This window comes from Dermochelys coriacea, chromosome 2 (assembly GCF_009764565.3).
Source record: "Dermochelys coriacea isolate rDerCor1 chromosome 2, rDerCor1.pri.v4, whole genome shotgun sequence".
In the NCBI taxonomy this organism is placed as follows: Eukaryota; Metazoa; Chordata; order Testudines; family Dermochelyidae; genus Dermochelys; species Dermochelys coriacea.
This window is the reverse complement of record NC_050069.1, coordinates 98,710,060-98,730,116: the sequence shown is the minus strand read 5'-3', so window position 1 is coordinate 98,730,116 and position 20,057 is coordinate 98,710,060. Positions and strand designations below refer to the sequence as shown.

The following is a 20,057-nucleotide window of genomic DNA, read 5'->3' as shown; positions in this document are numbered from 1 at the left end:
TTCAAATCAGCATATGGTGAGAAAGAGTTTTTTTTCTTTCTTTGATGTTTGTTTTAATTGTGTTATGTTAAAATGTTGTAAACATGAAATTTTATGTCTAGATTTTAATGGAAGGTCTGATTTGGATTATTAATATGCTAACTTTAGAAACAGCCACTATAATTTGTAAGGCAATAGGTATAGATTGGGGTCTTTTATTTATATCTATGCATCATAATACAGACATGCTCCTCCTGAGTGTAAATTGACCCTAAGGCTAATATTCTTAAAGAGTTCTTACATGTTAGCTAGATTCAGGACCTTTGCATTTATATTTTACTGGATGGTCTGGCTTCAAGAATTCTTTGAAACAAAATTATGAAAAAAAAGAAAGTTTCCATCTGAGCTGTTGCAAAGGGAATGGAAATTAGAGAGTCAAATTTCTATTTTGTGGCAAATTTCAACATTTTTAAAATGTTTTTTGTTCCAAACAAAGTGGTTAATGTTACATACCAACCCTTATCTAATCATCTTACTACAGATAGGCAAGTTCTAAAATATGTCTATCATGTTTTAGTGGAATACATAAATCTACAATTTTTCATAAAGCAGAATTTCTGCAGTTTTAAAGATACATATACTGGTATACCATATTTTAATATATTTTCTCCTGTGAAACCAGTTATGCATATTATTAATTATTATTATTATATTCCATATACCTAGCCTTATTTCCTACATTTTTGTTACACTGATCCTATCATAGCAAAGCTGCTGTTTCAGAAACACAAGATATGGCACAATGTTTCATAAAATTGTCTTACTGTCAATGTCTCATATATTTGTCTCACAAGACAAACACCATATCATTGTCCTGTAAAAAATAGCTAATAATGTAAAATATTTCCCCCCAAAACATAACTGAACATAACAAGAAGAACTGTAATATCTGAATGCGTATACATTTTATTTATATTTATTACTATACGAATATAATGAAATATCTACAATATGGTGAAGGTCATCCAAGCAGTACATTATTAAGATATTTTTCACAATCAACTCCACAATACTTTTTGGTTAGCACAATGATGTGAATGTCCAGATGGCCAGGTAAACAGACAAAAAACATTCAAAAAGATACTGGCTGTTAAACACGATTCTGTTATCGGTCACAATTAATTTTGTTTTGTTTTTCAGGATTTGCACAGAATTACCCTGTCATGTGAAGAATGCTGTAAATATAAAATACCCACCTTTGCTACCTCTATGTAGGAACCTCTATATCTGCATGTGTTTGTAGGACATCTATGACATCTTTGTTGTTTATAAACTTTTAGCCATGAAGTCCTGGGATATTTTCTAAACCAGGAATGAGTCTCTAATACAAAACTCAGAAGTTGCATCAACTGCCTGATTAGAAAGTTATTCTTCTTTATTTGCCCTTCTTAGATGAGACAGGAAAAGAAAAAATATTTTATCCTGTTAATAATGCTTACATTATGGGTTGAATTCAGGACTTACAAACACACGCTTTAGTGTACAGATGTTTTCTCTTCTACAATCTTTGCAGGAGCTTCCCACCTGCTGAGTTTAATTTATATGATGATTTAAAAAACAAAACAAAACAAAACAAAACAGCCCAGGTCTTTCATCAATGCACTGCACTGCACCAGTTTTCAAGAAAAATTGTAAAATATTTTCTCAGGCAAGATATTTCAGCCATCCTGCAATTTCTAACCTCTAGCTCTGGCTGTAAATTAATAGTGCACATGCACATTAAGAGATAAGTCAAGTAAAACTGTTAAACCCTTGTCAAATTACACAAAGAGATAGATAGCATGTAGATTTTTGTTTTATTTTTCAGTTTGAATGAAACCATTATTCTTATTTATGTGTTAAATTTTAAAATACATAAAGAGCCTGTACCATGGAAGGGCAAATCACCTGCCTCTCCACTTAACTTAAAGGGAAGTTACTCATCATTGGCATTATTCATCATTATTAATAATTTTTGTTATTGTAGCACTTGGAAGTCTCAAACAAAATCAAGACCCAACTGTTCTAGATGTTGTTCAAATACATAATTAGAGACTGTAACCTCTTTGAGGAGGATCTATCTAAATACACAAGACAAAAGGCATGAGAAGAACTCGAAGCACAAAGAGATGCATAGACTTGCTCCAGGTCTCACACAGCAGGTCATTGGCACAGCTGCAACAGAACTCAGGTCCCTGCAGTCCCCAGTACAGGTCCTAACCACTAAAATACACTGTCTTTCTCATCATGTCTCAGAATCAGAATCAGGCCCCTATTTAGTCAAGCCCAGGGCAGAACATTTGTCTCTAGATATAAGCATATTCACCAAAAATCACTGATATTCTAAGGCAGAGGTGGGCAAACTATGGCTCGCGGGTCACATCCAGCCCACAGGACCATCCTGCCCAGCCCCTGAGCTCCCTGCTATTCCCCATCCCCCGCAGCCAAGCTGCCATTCAGTCAGCAGGGCTGCGTGCTCATGCAGGGCAGCACGGCAGTGTGTCTGGCTCTGGCCGGGTGACACGGTGGCCAGACATGCTGCTCTGACCAGCCTGGTAAGGGGCCAGGGCCAGGGGGTTGGATAAGGGGTAGGGAGTCCCAGGAGGCAGTCAGGGGACAGGGAGCGGTTGGATGGGGCGGAGGTTCTGGGGGTGGTAGTCAGGGGATGGGGAATGGGGGGTTGATGGGGCAGAGGTTTGGGGGGGCAGTCAGGGGATGGGGAGCAGAGGGGGTTTGAGAGGTGTGGGGTCTCGGGGGGCAGTTAGGGGAGGGAGTCCCGGGAGGCGACGGTCAGGGGACAAGGAGCAGGGGGTGGTTGGATGGGGTGGAGGTTCAGGGTGGTCAGGGGATGGGGAACAGGAAGCGGTTGGATAGGGCAGTGGTTCTGGGCAGGGCGGTCAGGGGATGGCGAGCGGGGGGGTATTAGATAGGGTGGGGTCCCTGTGGGGCAGTTAGGGGCAGGGGTCCTGGGAGGGAGCAGTCAGGAGACAAGGAGCAGGATGGAGTTGGATGGGTCGGGAGTCCTGAGGGGGGCAGTCGGGGGCAGGAAATGGGAGGGGACAAATAGGGGGGAGGGGCCAGGCTGTTTGGGGAGGCACAGCCTTCCCTACCCGGCCCTCCAAACAGTTTTGCACTCCAATGTGGCCCTCAGGCCAAAAAGTTTGCCCACCCCTGTTCTAGGGGTTTTGATGTTAGACTTGAAATTCATACATCAGTTTTATGCAGATTTAATCAGACACCCTGAAGCTAGCTTCCAGAATATACAGGAACATACGAATGGACATACTGGGTCTGATCAATGGTTCATCTAGCTCAGTATTTTGTCTTCTGACAGTAGCCCATGCAGAGGCTTCAGAGGGAATGAATAGAACGGGGCAATTATGTGGTGATCCATCCCGTCATCCACTCCCAGATTCTGGCAGTCAGAGGTTTAGGGATAGCCAGAGTATGGGGTTGTATCCCTGACTATCTTGGCTAGTAGCCATGGATGTACCTATCCTCCATGAACTCATCTAATTCTTTTTTTGAACCCAATTATGCTTTTGGCATTCACAACATTCCCCTGGCAACAAGTTCCACAGGTTGACTGCATTGAGGGAAGAAGTACTTCCTTATGTTTATTTTAAACAATGGTCTCAAGTTGCAGTGGGAGAGGTCTAGGTTGGATATTAGGAAAAACTATTTCATTAGGAGGGTGGTGAAGCACTGGAATGGGTTACCTAGGGAGGTGGTGGAATCTCCATCCTTAGAGGTTTTTAAGGCCTGGCTTGACAAAGCCCTGGCTGGGATGATTTAGTTGGGGTTGGTCCTGCTTGAGCAAGGGGTTGGACTAGATGATCTCCTGAGGTCTCTTCCAAACCTAATCTTCTATTATTCTAAACTTGCTGCCTCTTAATTTCATTGGATGACCACTGGTTCTTGTGTTATCTAAAGGAGTAAATAATACTTCCTTATTCACTTTCTCCACACCATGATTTTACAGACCTCTGTCATATCCCCCCATCAATCATCTCTTTTCTAAGATGAACAGACCCTGTCTTTTTAACTCTCCTCATATGAAAGTTGTTCTATGCCCCTAATCATTTTTATTGCCCTTCTCTGTACTTTTTTCGAGTTCTAACTTTTCTTAAATGGGGTGACGAGAACGGCACACAGTATTCAAGATGTGGGTGTACCATGGGTTTACATAGTGGTATTATAATATTTTCTGTCTTATTATCTACCAATGGTTCCTAACATTCTGTTAGCATTTTGATTGTCAGTGCACACTGAGTAGATGTTTTCAGAGAACTATCCACAATGACTCCAAGATCTCTTTCTTGAGTGGTAAAAGCTAATTTAGACCCCATAATTTTGTATGTATAGTCAGAATTATGTTTTCCAATGTGCATTACTTTGCATTTATCAACATTCAACTTCCTCTGCGATTTTGTTGCAAAGTCGCCCAGTTTTGTGAAATCCCTTTTAACTCTTTTCAGTCAGCCTTGGACTTATCTATATTGAGTAATTTTGTATTATCTGAAAACTTTGCCTCACAGTTTGCCGCTTTTTCTAGATCATCTATGAATATGTTGAACAGCACTGGTTCCAGTACAGATCTCTGGGGGGTCCCTGCTGGTTACCGCTGTCCATTCTAAAAACTGACCATTTATTCCTACCCTTTGTTTCCTATCTTTTAACCAGTTACGTGTTCCATGACTGCCTACTTTGCTTAAGACCCTTTGGTGAGGGACATTGTCAAAGGCTTTCTTAAAATCCAAGTATACTATATCCACTGGATTACCCTTCTCCACATGTTTGTTTAAAAGAAAAGGAGTACTTGTGGCACCTTAGAGACTCATGTTTGTTGACATCCTCAAAGAATTCTGATACATTGGTGAGACATGGTTTCCCTTTACAAAAGCCATGTTGACTCTTCCCCAACATATCGTGTGCTTCTATGTATCTGAAAATACTTTTATTTATTATAGTTTCTACCAATTTTCCTGGTACTGAAGTTAGGCTCACCAGCCTGAAATTGTCAGGATCATCCCTGGAGCTTTTTTTAAAGATAGGTATTACATTAGCCCTCCCTCCAGTCATCTGGAACACAGGTTCATTTAAGCAATCAGTTACATACCACAGTTAATAGTTCTGCAACCTAATATCTGAGTTCCTTCAGAACTCTTGGGTGAATATCATTTGGTCTCCTCATATTCTATCTTATTAGGAAAAGGAGATGCAAGAAAAGCTCTCTGCAGAACACACTATGAAACGGATCCAGATGCCAGACACTCTTTAGGTACTTATAAGTTACATTATACAGTATTATATTCAAATTCCAGTGCCAAATTGACTGATGCATGGTGATTCTGGAAGTAATTTTCACCATTAGTTTATCAAAAAATAACTAAAAAAAATTGTATTGCAAATCTCAGGAGTTCCTCTAGAGTTGGTGACAGTTGATAAACTGAAATGAAGGAAAAACAACCATGCAAATGATAAGCATGAATTCTGATCAATGTGAGGGAAACTAATGAACATGTCATTTTATTTTTAAAGCTACTTGCCTTGTAAACTGTAGATTTCTCCAACGCTATTCTGTCGGGTGATGTGATGCCAGTATGCGCTACGGGGAAGTGAGATTGACTTGGATAATGTCATTGGTTCACTCAGACTGGTCTGGAGCTAAAAGACAAAGAAAACATAAGTGGCAAATCATTCACCAACCCATTTGATATGTACATTTCAGTGTTTAAAACTAGAAAAAAGCCATCATTAGAATGTATATTTTACTGAATCATCACAGTTTGTATGTTATGATTTACTTTCTGTTAAGAGCATCAATACTAAAAATGGGTTGCTAATATTCAGGGGGAAAAATCAAAGGTATTCCTAAATAATGGGGTTTACTAGGTCATTTTTTCCTGCTTCTGCCCCTACTTTCCTACAGCTGTTCATGTGGTCATGCTTGTAATGTTTTGGTCTAATGTCAGTTGTTGCGGTTAGTGTGCAAGTGATTAGGTGGTACTGGTGGCCTGTGATATATAGGATGTCAGATGAGAAGATCTGGTGGTCCCTTCTGGCCTTAAACACTACGATTCTATGTGTTTGTCATTTTCCTTCCTAAGTATTATACTTAATGCAAAATACCACTTTTGTGTTTATTGGCTGAGCTCTGATGTAAGTATCAGAAGTAACTTCTTCTGGAGACAGTAGTTCAGGGAAAGAGCTAGAGTGGTTTTGTTAGTGAGTGCCAATATACACTGCTGTGTAGTAGTGATTTTGATTCCAGATGTCTCTATTTGAAACTACTTTAGCAATTCATTTTTTAGGGATTGTAATGAAAACTGGTCATATTTATTGTAGCTAATCCCTTTTCCTCCCAGACATCTAATTTATTTCCCTATAAGATCATTCTAACTTAAAGATTCCAGTCAAAAACTTGAGAACTTAAAATTAATAAAAGTTTACAAAGTCTGGAAATAAACATAGCAGTAAATGATCTGACAATTACTCTTTGTTTGTACAGTTGCCTAGCACAAGGTAGCCCTGATCCTGACTAGGCAGCAAGGCACTACTGTAGTATAAGTGATAAATAATAACAACAAAAGCCTTAAAAATGCAGCCCACTATGCAATAGGAAATTTCTTACCAACCGACATAGAAACAAAATTCTAGTCTGAAAGCAACATGCCAAATTCGTTATTGATTCATGCCAAGTGCTACCCAATTCCAGTCAATGGAATCAGCTTTGAATCTGGCCCATTCTCCCAGAGATGCACCCAGGGATTTAACTAAAAGTGACTTTCTAAAGACACACAGAGGTAAGTAATGGACAAGTTGAGTCACAGATCAGATAAATATTACACAAGTTCATTGAAACCTTAAGATTAAAAAATGCCCCTAAAACAAAAAAGGCAAGAACCACTATTATACCCAAAAGCACAGTTCTGAGAGCAACAGCAGGGCATCTTTTTCTCTGGATCTGTAATTTAATAAATAAAACATCTTTTGATATTAAGCCTTAAGCAGGAAGATGAGTCACTAGTATTCACGAGTGTAGTATGAACTGAACTAGATATCCTTTCAGATGGTTAATACCAAAGAGAATGCAATTCAAATTTTATGGAAATATCACCCTCAAGGAAAGAGCACTTTAAAACACATCACCAGTTTTTCATTAAAGGCCTAAGCTTAAAATATAAACATGGATATTTAATTGGTGACGGTAATGCCAATTAATAGCACTAATGAGTCCATAAGCTAATCTCATTAATTGGCATGCTCTCATTAACCACAGTCCTGACTTCTCCTTATCTTTTCATTTTAAAGAGAAATTTCTGGCCTAGTATAAGAATTAGTCAATGATAGAGTGGATATTTTTAGACACTCATTTTTGCACAATATTATTGCAATGATAAAACAGATTGGGAGAAGCTATTAACTGATAGATAAATGTTTACTGTTGAGAAACTTGTTATGTACCAGATTAGGAACAATTTGGAACTAGTTTGAGAGGGGAAAAAAGCTATACCTGTATGTTATTTTTTATTTATATATAATCATTTATATATGAATCTTCATAACACAATATAATGTTTAAGGAGGACTGTAGCAGGGTGGTCACCCGCTCCAGCCCTGAAAGGGTTAAAGCCCAGCCCTGGGAGAGGGCTGGGGCTGTGAGCAAAGGCTAGGCTGATTGGGGGAAGCAGCCACAGCTGGGCCACGCCCCAATCAGGCCATGCCTTGCCCTGTTATAAGGCCTCAGGGTCAGGACTCTCCCTCTAGCTTCAGAGTCTGGGAGCTGAGAGTGCAGGCAATTGAGCAGGGCTGGGGAAAGGCAAGAGGAGCAGGGGAGCTCCTGCCTGGCAACTCCCCAGAGGCTGCAGCCCAGGGGCTAATCAAAGGCAGCAGGTCCATACCCATCTTTGCCAACAATGAATGGCTTATACACGGCAGTCCGCCCCAGTGAGCAGGGGCTAGATGGTGACTGGCAATAGCCATAGACTGAGGCGAGGTGGGGATAGAGGGTTGGGGGTTCCCCAGGATGGGGAGACCCAGAGCTTTGGGGTTACTGCAGGGGGCAGAACCCTCCTGTAGAGGAGCACCGGGATCTGGGAGGGACACGGAGGCCAGTGGCAGGTGAGATACCGGCCTGCAGAGGGTGCTCTGGGGCGACAGAGCTAATTCCCAGGACGACTGACAGGAGGTACTGCACCGATGAATCATTTCCTTACTACAAGGACCCAGGAGTCAAATTTACCAGGAGAGAAGGTACAGCACTGTGAATTAACAGTACAAACACACACCTCAGAATAAGACTCCTCAGGCTTCTGAAACAGTCCATACTGTCATGATCAGAGGCTTAACACACATACTAATACTAACATAGTCACTCCAGCGCTAGTGAATTCATAACTATCTTTCATGTAACTCTTTCCACAGACTCTTCCAATCTTCCAGAACCATTTTGCTTTGAGTGTCATACAATTCGTTAGAATCCATCCTTTAAACTACATTATAAAAAATGAAAAAAATAAACAGTTTAACAGCCAATATTTTCATTTAACTTATTATTGGCAAATCTCCTGTGGTTCTTATTCCCTTCATCTGTAATAGCTGAGTATGCCCATCTTGCGCAAAATAAAAAATAAAATACATTCTTGCATTAGAGTTCTGAATAGAACTGCATTCAGAACAAATAAACAAGATAGAGTGACCTAATAATGTCGAGGAAGAGCAATACAGTTACTCCCACACATACACAGGAAGTTAATATCAAAATATGCCCAAATTTTCTACCTGGATAACTGGATGTGGCCAAAGAAAAGGCAGAAATTGGGGCTTACAAATAGGACAGAGAATTGGACAGCAGCTTTATGTGGAAAGGCAGAAAAATAATCTGTTTTATAGATTAAAATAAAACGTCTAAGTTTCCTTTAAGAGTATTTTACCAGTCTAGTATCTACTAAACCCTATGTACTACCTACAGATGTAAATCAACACTAATCAATACTCCCTCTAATGGGTTGTTGCAGGTGTTTCTAGAAACAGTATAATGGGCTTGATTCTCCTCTTGCTTTTAACAATTTAGACCATTAACTTTCCATCACTGGCAGACAGGCAGAGTCATGTCTACTGTTTTCAGTGATGCTAAAGCCTACAGGGTCCATAATGACAGAAACAGTATAGATGCATTTAAAAGATTTGCTCTGAGAAATAAACTAGCCTTAATATTAAATAACTAGTTTATGTTTCTATTAAAGCAGGGGTGGGCAAAATTTTTGGCCAGAGGGCCACATCTGGGTATGGAAATTGTATGGCAGGCCATGAATGCTCATGCAATTGGGGTTGGGATGTGGAGGGGGTAAGGGCTTCGGCTGGGGATGTGGGTTCTAGAGTGAGGCTGGGGATGAGGGATTAGGGGTGCAGGTGGGTGCTCTGGCCTGGGAGGAGGATCAGGGTGCAGGCTCCAGGTGGCGTTTACCTCAAGCCGCTCCTGGAAGCAGTGGCATGTCCCCTCTCTGGCTCCTACGCAGAGGCGCAGCCAGGAGACTCTGTGTGCTGCCCTGTCCCCAGTCACCACCCCTGCAGCTCCCATTGGCCATGGTTGCCAGCCAATGGGAGCTGCAGGGGCAGTGTGTGAAGCCACCTGGCTGCCCCTACATGTAGGAGGGACATGCCGCTGCTTCTGGGAGCCCGTATAGAGACCTGGCATGCAGGGAGTGGGGTAAACCCTACACCCTGCTCCCTGACTGGAGCTCGAGGGCTGTATTAAAACATGAGATGGGCTGGATGTGGCCCCCCAGGCCGTAGTTTTCCAACCCTTGTATTAGAGGAAGATATGACCAGTAACAGAAGCAGTGAGATAAGTGAGCTGTAGCTCACGAAAGCTTATGCTCTAATAAATTTGTTAGTCTCTAAGGTGCCACAAGTACTCCTTTTCTAATCACAACAGTATTATTGTTTCCATTTAATAGCCCTAAAAGTGAAAAATATCATGAATGATTTTGCTATAAGGATTTTTCAGATTCACTGAGATGTTGAGGACTGCAAATACATAGTCCAGACCTTCTTGCCCCACGATCTGAGGAAAGAAATGCTTATTGTGATTAGAGACTGGAGGCAAGAGAGTAGAAATGGGAAGCATAAATACATAAATCTAGATCAGAATGACCTATATTTCTTAGATTTAAAGCAGAATATCACTGACACATTTGAAAGACTTTTCTTAAACTGGCATGGAGTAGTCCATTGCTCTTGTTTTCTCCAGATACTTGACACGTCCCTTGATTTCGACCTCTGGGATTGTGGACACAGTTGGTTATCCATAATGAATAAATCTAAAGTAACATCAATTTCATCTACAACCAGTGACTTCTTTACAATTTCAAAGGGACTGTGATGGATGGAAATGGAAACTCTTTTCATTGTAAGCCATCTTCAAAAATGTTAATAGTGTATCTTTTTGAAATAAGGCATAAGGGCTAGATTTTCCACTGATGTTCATGGGAGAGCTCTATTGACTTCAGTGGTGTTACTCCCTCTGATGCCAGCATTGAATTTGGTTCTAAGAATGTAACCTGTTAAACAGGTTATAACTCTGAGCTTTGATGTATAGCATGTGATTCTCTCATTTTCCTCTGACTTTTCTAAAGAAAACTTAAAGCTTTGAAGGCACTAGAGAACAAAGTATTTTCTTTATTCAAGAACATGTAAACATGAGCAGCAGAATTAAGCAGTGTCCCATCCTTTCAGTTTCTGGGGTTGCTCCAAAGTTGGCCAATAAAAACAGTTTTTTGTGTGTTTTGGACATTGGTCCACAAGGAGTTGGACTGAGGCCACTGACTGATCTCACATTCTCACCAGACCTGCTCGGGTTAATCAAGTGTCACCAGAGACAAGTTCATAGTGGATTCAAGCCCCCCCACCAATACAACCCCCCCTTCACTGAACTGAAAAATCTAATTGTAAATATATATTAGAAATAGCTAGTGATAATCTTAGTTCACATTTCCGCTCTATTTTTTTTTAACTGGAACAAGATGTTTAGAGAGACCATTATCTTTTGATTCTAGCAAGAAGAAAAGAGTGATTCCAAAATGGATTAATACTGAGTGAGCAGGACACCAAAGCATAACAACATTTGTCAAATTAATCTTACCAATGGAGATGTGTGAGGCCAAATAGCTATTTTAATTCAGACAGACAGAGGAAGTTTTCAACAGGTCCAGCAGCAGAAACATAGTATATTCCTCCCTCCCCCCACACCTTGTTAAAGCCTATATAGAGTTCCCTCTTTCTATCCCTAAGGGTGCTTCTGTTCCGTGAAGAACTTGGAGGGGAAGGAAGAGGGGGTAGAATTTTTTACTTGTACAATGTATGTAACCTGGTGGTGGCAGCAAAGCCCAGATTAACTTCACTGGCATGCACAATATATTATAACAATAAGGTACTCCCAGATAAATGAGAGATCACTTCTAGCATAATCCCATTATAGCATGCTATAAATCACTCTTCAAATTCACATAGCAAAGGAATTTTAAGATGATACATAAAACTAGTGTAGTGCTACTATGGGGGTCCAAAAGACTATAAAACTGGACTGCCCTGAAACCAGAACAATTCATTCTAAACCAGGACTTGTGGGTCACACAATATCTTTGAGGAAGCAGGAGACGAGTAATAAACTAGACCATAACACTTAACATGAATGTAAGCAATAGGCAAGATCACATTCAGATAATGAGCATTTCATTTTTAAAAAATGTTATAATTTTGTGAAGAAGAAACCCAAAGATAGTGGCTTCCCAGTGTATAGATTACATTCTCTCCTGATAAGGAAAAACACAGATTTTGGTTTATCAATTTATAAAAAAATTTCTTATTAAAGAGAAAATCTGAAGAAGTGCTGAGCAGCTCCCATGGTCATTAGGCAGAGGTATGCATGAGTGATCTGCAGGTGATCAGCATCAATCAAGGTTTACTGAGTATGAAGATATTTACATAGTTGCTCGGCTGAATTATCACTGTTTTATGCCTGCTATTTCAGTCTTCCCAACCAGTGAGGCAAGCTCACTGACCCGAGACTAGTCTAGAGCAGTCACAGTCCTCAGGCCAAAGGGAAAAAGCAGTGGAAGTGGAAAAGGCTGCATGGCTCTGTATCTGCTCCTCGCTGCACTGCAAATATGCTCTTGCAACTAGGGGCAAAACAGCAGATAGCTCTTTGAAAATTGCCAGGCTTCCACCAACCCTTCTCCTGCAGTGGCCTCTATTACAGTCAACTAAGGAGTAGCTCACATATACAGCATGGAGCTACAGTATGTTTGCCAACCCTCCAGGATTGTCCTGGAGTCTCCGGGAATTAAAGATTCATCTTTAATTAAAGATTATGTAATGTGATGAAACCTCCAGAAATACATCTAACCAAAATTGGCAACCCTACCTGCACCCCAAACCCCTCATCCCCAGACCCACTGCAGAGCCCTCACCTCTTCCTGCACCCCAACCCTGTGCCCCAGCTTGGTGAAAATAAGCAACTGAGTGAGGGTGGGGGAGAGGGAGAGAGCGGGCCTCAGAGAAGGGGTGGGGCAGAGGCCAGGGCCTCAGGGCAGAGGTGTTTGGTTTTCCGCTATTAGAAAGTCGGCAATTCTAGACTACAGGCTCAGGCTCATAGGCCCAAACTCTGCTTCTACAGTTCATGCTAGCAGTGAGATGAGATTAACAGAACAGAAGAGGTGTATGATGACACCAACCAAACAGGTACTACCTATTACTTAATACTACATAAAGGAGAAATAAAAATGGGCAAAATAAAGTTAGGCCTAATCTTGCATGTATTGAAGTTAATGGCCAAGCTTCAATTGATTATTTGGGGAGAGGGACTGTATACAAAATATTCACCCATTTTCCTGACCTATGTCCAGTATCACTGATTTTCAATATCCCTGCTTATATCTATTCAAGAATAATCTCTTAATCAATTACAGGAAAATATCCTGCTTTGTAATGCCAGGATGGATGCCTGTTATTTTCTGGCTGTGGACAATATTGTATATAAATAATGAAGCACTAATGAATAATCAGCTGGAAAGTGAATCAATGACTGGGGATTGACTATTAATTTTTATCTCCTTGGCTATACTATAAAGAAAGGATTATGGCATCTCACTCCCTCTCTGGCAGGATATTTAACTGGCAGTTTTTCCAGTGAGAGATGCCCAGAATAGATCACATCATTATCTGAAACATGAAGGACTAATGTAACAGTTTGTACAGAATATGAGGACTATTCTGTTAATAAAGTATATATATTCACTCATATTTCAACATCTCTTCTCACACTCAGCTTTTCTTTCTTTGCTCCAGTTGAAATCAATGGGAATTACACTAATCATTGCAATGACTGAAGCTTGTACCTTTACATTTTACCGAGACTTGAACCACTGTAAAATATGCTGTGAACACTTTGCAATAGTCACAACACACTTACTAAAAACACAAATACTGAATACTTGGCTCCAGTGTGGGCAGGGCCCAGGGTATTAAAGCTCTTGATAGTAAGGAACATTTCCAAGGAATGAAGTCAGCCTGCTAGAAAGTCAGCTCCCATAGCTACCGGCAGAATAAACAACTGCAAAATGTACCCTACTGTGAAAGAATATAAAAATCACTGATATGTGGAAGTAACTGATACAGTAAACACATTTCTACGACAGAGAATTTACTAGCTGGAGAGCATTAATCAGTGCACAGACAGTATTAACAGATATTGGCTTCTGTTAAGGTGGAGATTAAAAATTATTGACCTAAGAGATATATATTAAGAGTGAGACTGTTCTCTCTGCCTCTATGAGCAGAGGGGAATCCCAATCTAATAGATACAGCTGCTGGATGGGAGGGGGAAGTGTCAACTCTGTGGCACTGTCTCACCATTATTGGGACCCTGCAGATGCTTTGCAGATGAACCTCTGCTGAAGTGTAGTTATGCAGGATTTTGGGGTAGGGCTGAGTGGAAGTGGCAAACAGGTATTTTATAAGCAGCAGCATCCTGTGCAGAGTCTAAGGGTTTAACTGGTAGAAATCTCATAGGAGATAATGATGTTCGAAGGCAATAGTACCTTCCATGGATGTTACTGTACAAAGATTAAGGGTACCATGGCTATTTCAAAAGGGGAAGTGGGAAAGAGGAGAGCAGATTGAAGGGGCCAATCTTCCTGTCTTTGCACGTCAAGGGTTTCCCTTCAATACAAAAGCTCCAGATCCAGAGAGTCTGGAGACTGCAGCCACAGCATGGGATTATTGCTCAGTTCCTCCGTCTTTTGTTTGGCTTCTCTACATGAGGGGCAATCTACTTGAAACATTGAGATGAAACATTAATGGAACTTATTGTATCCTGTTTGAATGCATATTCACACTTCAGAATTATCATCCCCTCAACAAGAATTGGTTACTCATCCTGTGCAGTAACTGTGGTTCTTCGAGATGCGTCCCCCTATGGATGCTCCACTCTAGGTGCACTTGCGGCCCCTGAGATTTTTTCAGAGTAGTGTCCATTCAGCCTGCGCATGTGTGTTACTCAGTCTCGTGCTCCGTGCTGTTATACAACACTATGCGAGCAAATCACCTTCAATTCCTTCTCTACTGTGAAGCTCCATAGCAGAGAATTCCAAAGTAAAGGGGAAAGAAGGCAGGTAGTAGAGCACCACAGGGACACAGATCTTGAAGAACCACAGTTACTACACAGGGTGAGTAACCATTTCTTCTTCTTCTATGGGTGCTCCATTCTAGGTGACTAGGAGGAGGGGTTTTTGGAGATCAGTCTACTATTGAAGAAAATATAGCTGAGCCAAATGCAGCATCAAAAGCTAAGTTGTGAGTTATTGCATAGTGCTCAGTAAAGATAAGTATACAGGCCTCAAGTCGCAGCTTTACATATTTCAGTTATGGGAGCATTTTTGAGAGAGGCTGCAGAAGTGGAAGTAGATCTTGCAGAGTGAGTTCTGAACTCGTAGGAGGTAAGCTGCTGTAATGACACACTGTGTATGCACCAATTCCACAGTTTGACAGCTGTGGCAAGGGGGGGGGGTCTTGCCCCTCCTTGTTGCTTAACATAGAACATGCATGACACATTGTCTGTCATGGCCTTCATGTATTTGCCCCTGATTAGAGTTAGAAACTGGAGACAAGTGTATCTGACTGCCCCGAGTTCCAAGAGGTTGACGTGTAGAGTGGTTTCCTGAGGCATTCAGGTGCCTTGGGCTGTGTGGGTGTCTAGCTGCGCTCCCCATCTCAACAGGGATTCATTCGTCATTATGTTAACTGCTGGGGGAGGGTGGGTGAAAGGGACTCCAGCACAAAGGTTGGGAGGGTATTGCCAACAATTGAGGGATTCCTTTATGAAGGTGGGTTTGGAAAGTAGTGTAGTTGGATAGGGCTACAAATCTGTGCATTGGGAAGTATGCTCTTGCCACTACCGAATCGAGATGAGCTCCTATGAATTCTAACTTTTGCACAGGGATCAAGGTGGATATTTAAATGTTCAATTGCAGCCCAATTTGAGGAAAAGGTATATGGCTTCACAAGTTGCCTGTGAAGTTAGGCCCAGGGAGCGACCTTTTAGAAGCCAATCATCTAGGTAAGGGAACACCAGAATTCCTTTTCTGCAGAGGTGTGTCACTACTACTGACATGACCTTTGAAAAGACATTTGGGACAGATGATTGGCCAAAAGGGAGAACCCTTTACTGAAAATGGTTCTGACAGACAGTAAAACATAGGTATCTTTTATGGGATAGGTGGATTGTTATATGGAAATATGCATCCTGAAGGCTGAGGGCTGAGAACAATTCCTTTGGTTCAGTGATGGCATTATTGCTACAAGTGTCACCATTTTGAATTTTTGTGTCTTCACTAAGCTGTTGAGTAGCCTTAAATCTAGGATGGGTCTCTCAACTACTACTCTTTTTTGGAACCAGGAAATACCTGGAATACCCCCCACTCCCTCTGTGCTCCATGGGAACTGGTTCTATAGCATCCAAGAGTAGAAGAAAGTCTATTTCCTGACCTAGCAGATTCTTTGTGGAACAGGTCCCTGAAGACAGATTGGGAAGGGGGATTGGCAGGCAGAAGAGAAGTGAATTAGATGCAGTACCTTGTGGAGATTATCTCCAAACCTCACTTGTCCACAGTGATGGACTTCCAAGCCTATTGGAAATGGTAAGGGTAGTTGCCAAAGAGAGGAAGGCAGGTGAAAGGGAATGGCAGCTCAGAAGGTTGACCACTCTGTCAAAACTGGTGCTTCAGGGTGGAGGGTTGTGAGGTGGGTTGTTTTCTTCTCTAGTACCTATGTTTCTTGCATTGCGGTTCATATGACCTTTGCAAATTTGAGAATTGGGCAGGGCAGGATCTCTGTGCTGTCTGAGAACTTTCTCTTTTGGGTAGGTGTATAGATCCTCAGAAAATGTAAAGTATCCCTGGAGTCTCAACATGTGCAGGGATTCTTCCATGCTGTCAGCGAACAGCTTAGTGACATCAAAGGGAAGGTCTTTGACTGTATTCTGGTCCTCCTTTGGAAATCCTGAGAGCTGAAGCCAGGAGGCTCTCCTCATAACTACTGCCATAGAAATTGAAATCAACAGCAGTATCAGCGACACTGAGAGAAGCCTGCAGAGAAATTCTGGTGAGCAGTTGGCTTTCTGCAATATTTGCCTGGAATTACTCTGTGTTCTGTTGGTAAATGTACAATAAAGGAGTTCAGTTTGGTACAATTTGTTTGGTTGTACTTCTCCATTAATGCCTGGTAGATAGCAATTCCAAATTGTAAAGTAGCTATGTGAATATGATTTTCTACAAAACAGGCCGAGGGGCTTGTGATTTCTATCAGAGGGCATAGATTTTGTGTGGTACAGCCTTCCATATTCAATAAGTGCCTTGACCATCAAGGAGTTAGGAGAGAGATGAGAAAATAAGATTTCTGAGTCCTTTGAGGGGACATATTTTTGTCCATGCTCTTGAATGTGTGTGGAATTGAGGCCAGGGTGTACCAGATACTTTTTGCAGGATCCAGGAGTGCCTCATTAACAGGCAAGGCAATGTAGGCAGATGAAACTGTGTGGAGGATGTCAAGCAGCTTATGATGAGGTTCTTTAACCTCCTCAAGCTAAGAATCCACAACCCTCTTGATAAGGTCCTGGAACTATTTAAATTGTCAGACAGGGATAGTTGAGGTGGCATGATCTCTTCATCCGGGGATGAAGAAGAGATATCAGCTGGTGGAGAGAGCTGTTTGTCAGCCCTAGCTTCCTGTTTCTCAAAGGTTTCTTCCTAAGGTTCTGGTCTCCTGGAGAGGGATGGTGAGAAAGGTTGTCTATCTCTGTGACAGATGGTACTTGAGGACCTAGAGAATTGCTGATGATAGGCCACCCAGGGTCCCAGTATGACCAACTGGATGATGCATATGGCATAGGTGGAGGCATGCATGAGTGCTCATACCAGCAAGATGGTAGTTGTGGATGTGTCTCATGAGTGAGATCAACTGCCTTAGAGACCTCTGGAAAAAAGCCTCTATAGGGATAGAGTGGAGAGCCATGGACAGATATTTGAGAGACCAAGGCAAGATCTGCTTCAGAGACCTCCTCCTCCAAGTCACTTTGAAGTGCTGGAGTAGCAGAAGACATTTGATATACAACCGTTGGTACTGCATGTGTGTCTGTGGAACTGAAGATCCTCAGTACTGAGACCAGATTGGAGATGAGCAATGGGGAGTCAGGAGTCTCAGACACAGCCAGGTCTCAGGGAAAACTAAACTCCTGTGGTACCAAGAATGTTGTCAGTATCATGTCCATGGCTTGAGCTGAAGTAATGGTAGCTGAGGGAGTTGAGTGCTCAAAAGGGGAGTCCAGATGGAGTCCGAATGGTCCTTTTTTGGTACCGATTATGAAGAGGTAGAGCTCTTCTTCCTGCTTCACTCCCCCGTTGATACCAATGGTCTATGGAAGCCCGACTTTTTGGAGTCTCTAGGCTTAACTGAGCCCTCAATACCTGAGGAACCAGCACCCTCGTTGGGTAGAGACCGATGGAAGCCAAAGTGGCTAGAGTCATTGGCAACCTCAACTTCTTTGATTTAGGTTCCCTGGAGAACTCGGGGTATGAACTTTGGAAGTCTTATGAGAGGAATCTTGTGTCTTCCTTTTGGATTCCCTCAGGAGTGCAGCTTGGAGATGGCCCAGGTAGCTGACTTACTTGGAGACAAGCATACAGGGGGTCCCCTGGTCTGGGTTAGAGGCTGGGCACAGTGAGCTCTCCATCATGAGGAACCAACGTTTGATCTCCCTGTTTTTTCTGGCTCTAGATTGTAATGCTAGACAGAAGTTGCACTTTTGGAAAATATGAGATTCCCCAGGCAGTGGATGCAGTGAGAGTGCCATCACTCACCGGGATTGCCTCAAGACACAAAAGGCAACATTTGAAACCAGGAGAACTGGGCATGCCTTTCCAGTAAAGCAAAATCTCCCAGGAGGAGAGAAACTATGTAAAAGCTATGTATAAAAAGGTTTTTTTTAAACTACTACAGCTAAAACTACTAACTACTACTAAAAACAACTGTAATAAACTAACTACTAAAAGAGCTAAAAGAAAAGGAGTACTTGTGCCACCTTAGAGACTAAGGTGGCACAAGTACTCCTTTTCTTTTTGCGAATACAGACTAAGACGGCTGCTACTCTGAAACCTAAAAGAGCTAAGGGGACACAGTTGAGGTAAGCTCAATGCAGATGACTGTTAAGGCTTAATCTCTGGCCGAGGCCACTAAGAAGGAACTGAAGGCAGTTCGTTTATGCAGTGCTATATAACACTGAGTAACACCCATATGCGAGCCAAACGAACACAGCTATGAGAGATCTCCATTAAAGGCACAGGGGTGCACCTACAGTGGAGCACCCATAGGGATACTACTTGAAGAAGACTATACATTAGTTGACTCATCGCATGAGTCCTTTCAGCCATTTGTGACCCAGAATTTTCCTGATGAAGGAACAATTTTTATTTTAAGACTTAGCATTTAAGTGGTAGATTTTTATCTTATTAGTTTTATTTTACACGTACACTGGAGAAGTCTGTCAGACTGCCTTTACCCACAGTGTTCACTGTGAGAAGAGGAAAGTGAAAGGAACTGCTTAAATTCAGTTAAGCTGAAGAGCAGAATAAACAGGTGTAAGGCTATTACAGTCAATTTAAAAATCACACTGTGGGCAAGGGTCGAATCAAACCCACATATAAATAGTACCTAATTATACTTAGCATTTATGTAGAGCTGGGCAAACTGTGCGAAAAATTATTAATAAACATTTCACCATCTTCTAAATAAAATTTAGCTTCACCCTTGTTCATGCCTCTCTTTATTCAGTTTTTACTAACTTCTGTGTGAGCAAAGTTTGTATGAATATTGAAAAAGGGAATGTTGGGCCTGTAGCTGAGATTCGTTTATGAGACTAAAGAAAATTTGTTTTGGGACTCTAAGGAATATTTTTGTTTACATCAAAATACAAAAGTCTAGAGTGGTATATGCAGTCAGAATCACACTGTCAGCAACTTTGAAATTGGCCCTAGGTTCCAGGTAAATAGATTTGCAATGTTGGAGTACCTTGGAAAACAAATAGGAAATATGGAATTAAATGTTTCCTCCCTGCCTTGTAGGCACTCAAATATAAAGTGATGGGAGCCATACAAGAACCAGGACAGTAGATTTGGTCAGGAATTTTCTGTCAAAATGTTTTTTGAAGGAAAATGCAGTTTCCAGAAAATTAATTTTATTTTGCCAATTTTTTTCAGTTTTCCATCAGGAAAATCAAAACTAAATATTTTGTTTCAGGTCACATCCTTGAGAATAAGGAGGACATACATATACTTCTTGCTCATTCTCCTGTCCTACCACTAATGTCCTGCAATATTGTCTTATCCTTTAACTCTTTGTTTTTAAAATATATTCATTTTCAATTTCCAGTGCTGTTTCTGATAATCAGTGATTACCTTCAGATTATACAGCTCATGAAGATAAAT

At 41.3% G+C, this 20,057-nt stretch overlaps 1 protein-coding gene across 3 annotated transcripts in view; it reads right to left on the bottom strand.

Moving 5' to 3' along the window:
• DOK6 (docking protein 6) overlaps positions 1 to 20,057 on the bottom strand; it is a 439,116-nt gene that overhangs the window by 65,731 nt on the left and 353,328 nt on the right. For all 3 annotated transcript variants that reach the window (XR_006278942.1, XM_038391994.2, XM_038391991.2), the window contains exon 7: positions 5,568 to 5,685. Coding sequence is in view for 2 of the 3 variants with exons in the window: in XM_038391994.2 (XP_038247922.1) it covers positions 5,568 to 5,685 (118 nt within the window). In the remaining variant the exon portion in view is untranslated. The remainder of the gene's footprint in view (positions 1 to 5,567; positions 5,686 to 20,057) is intronic.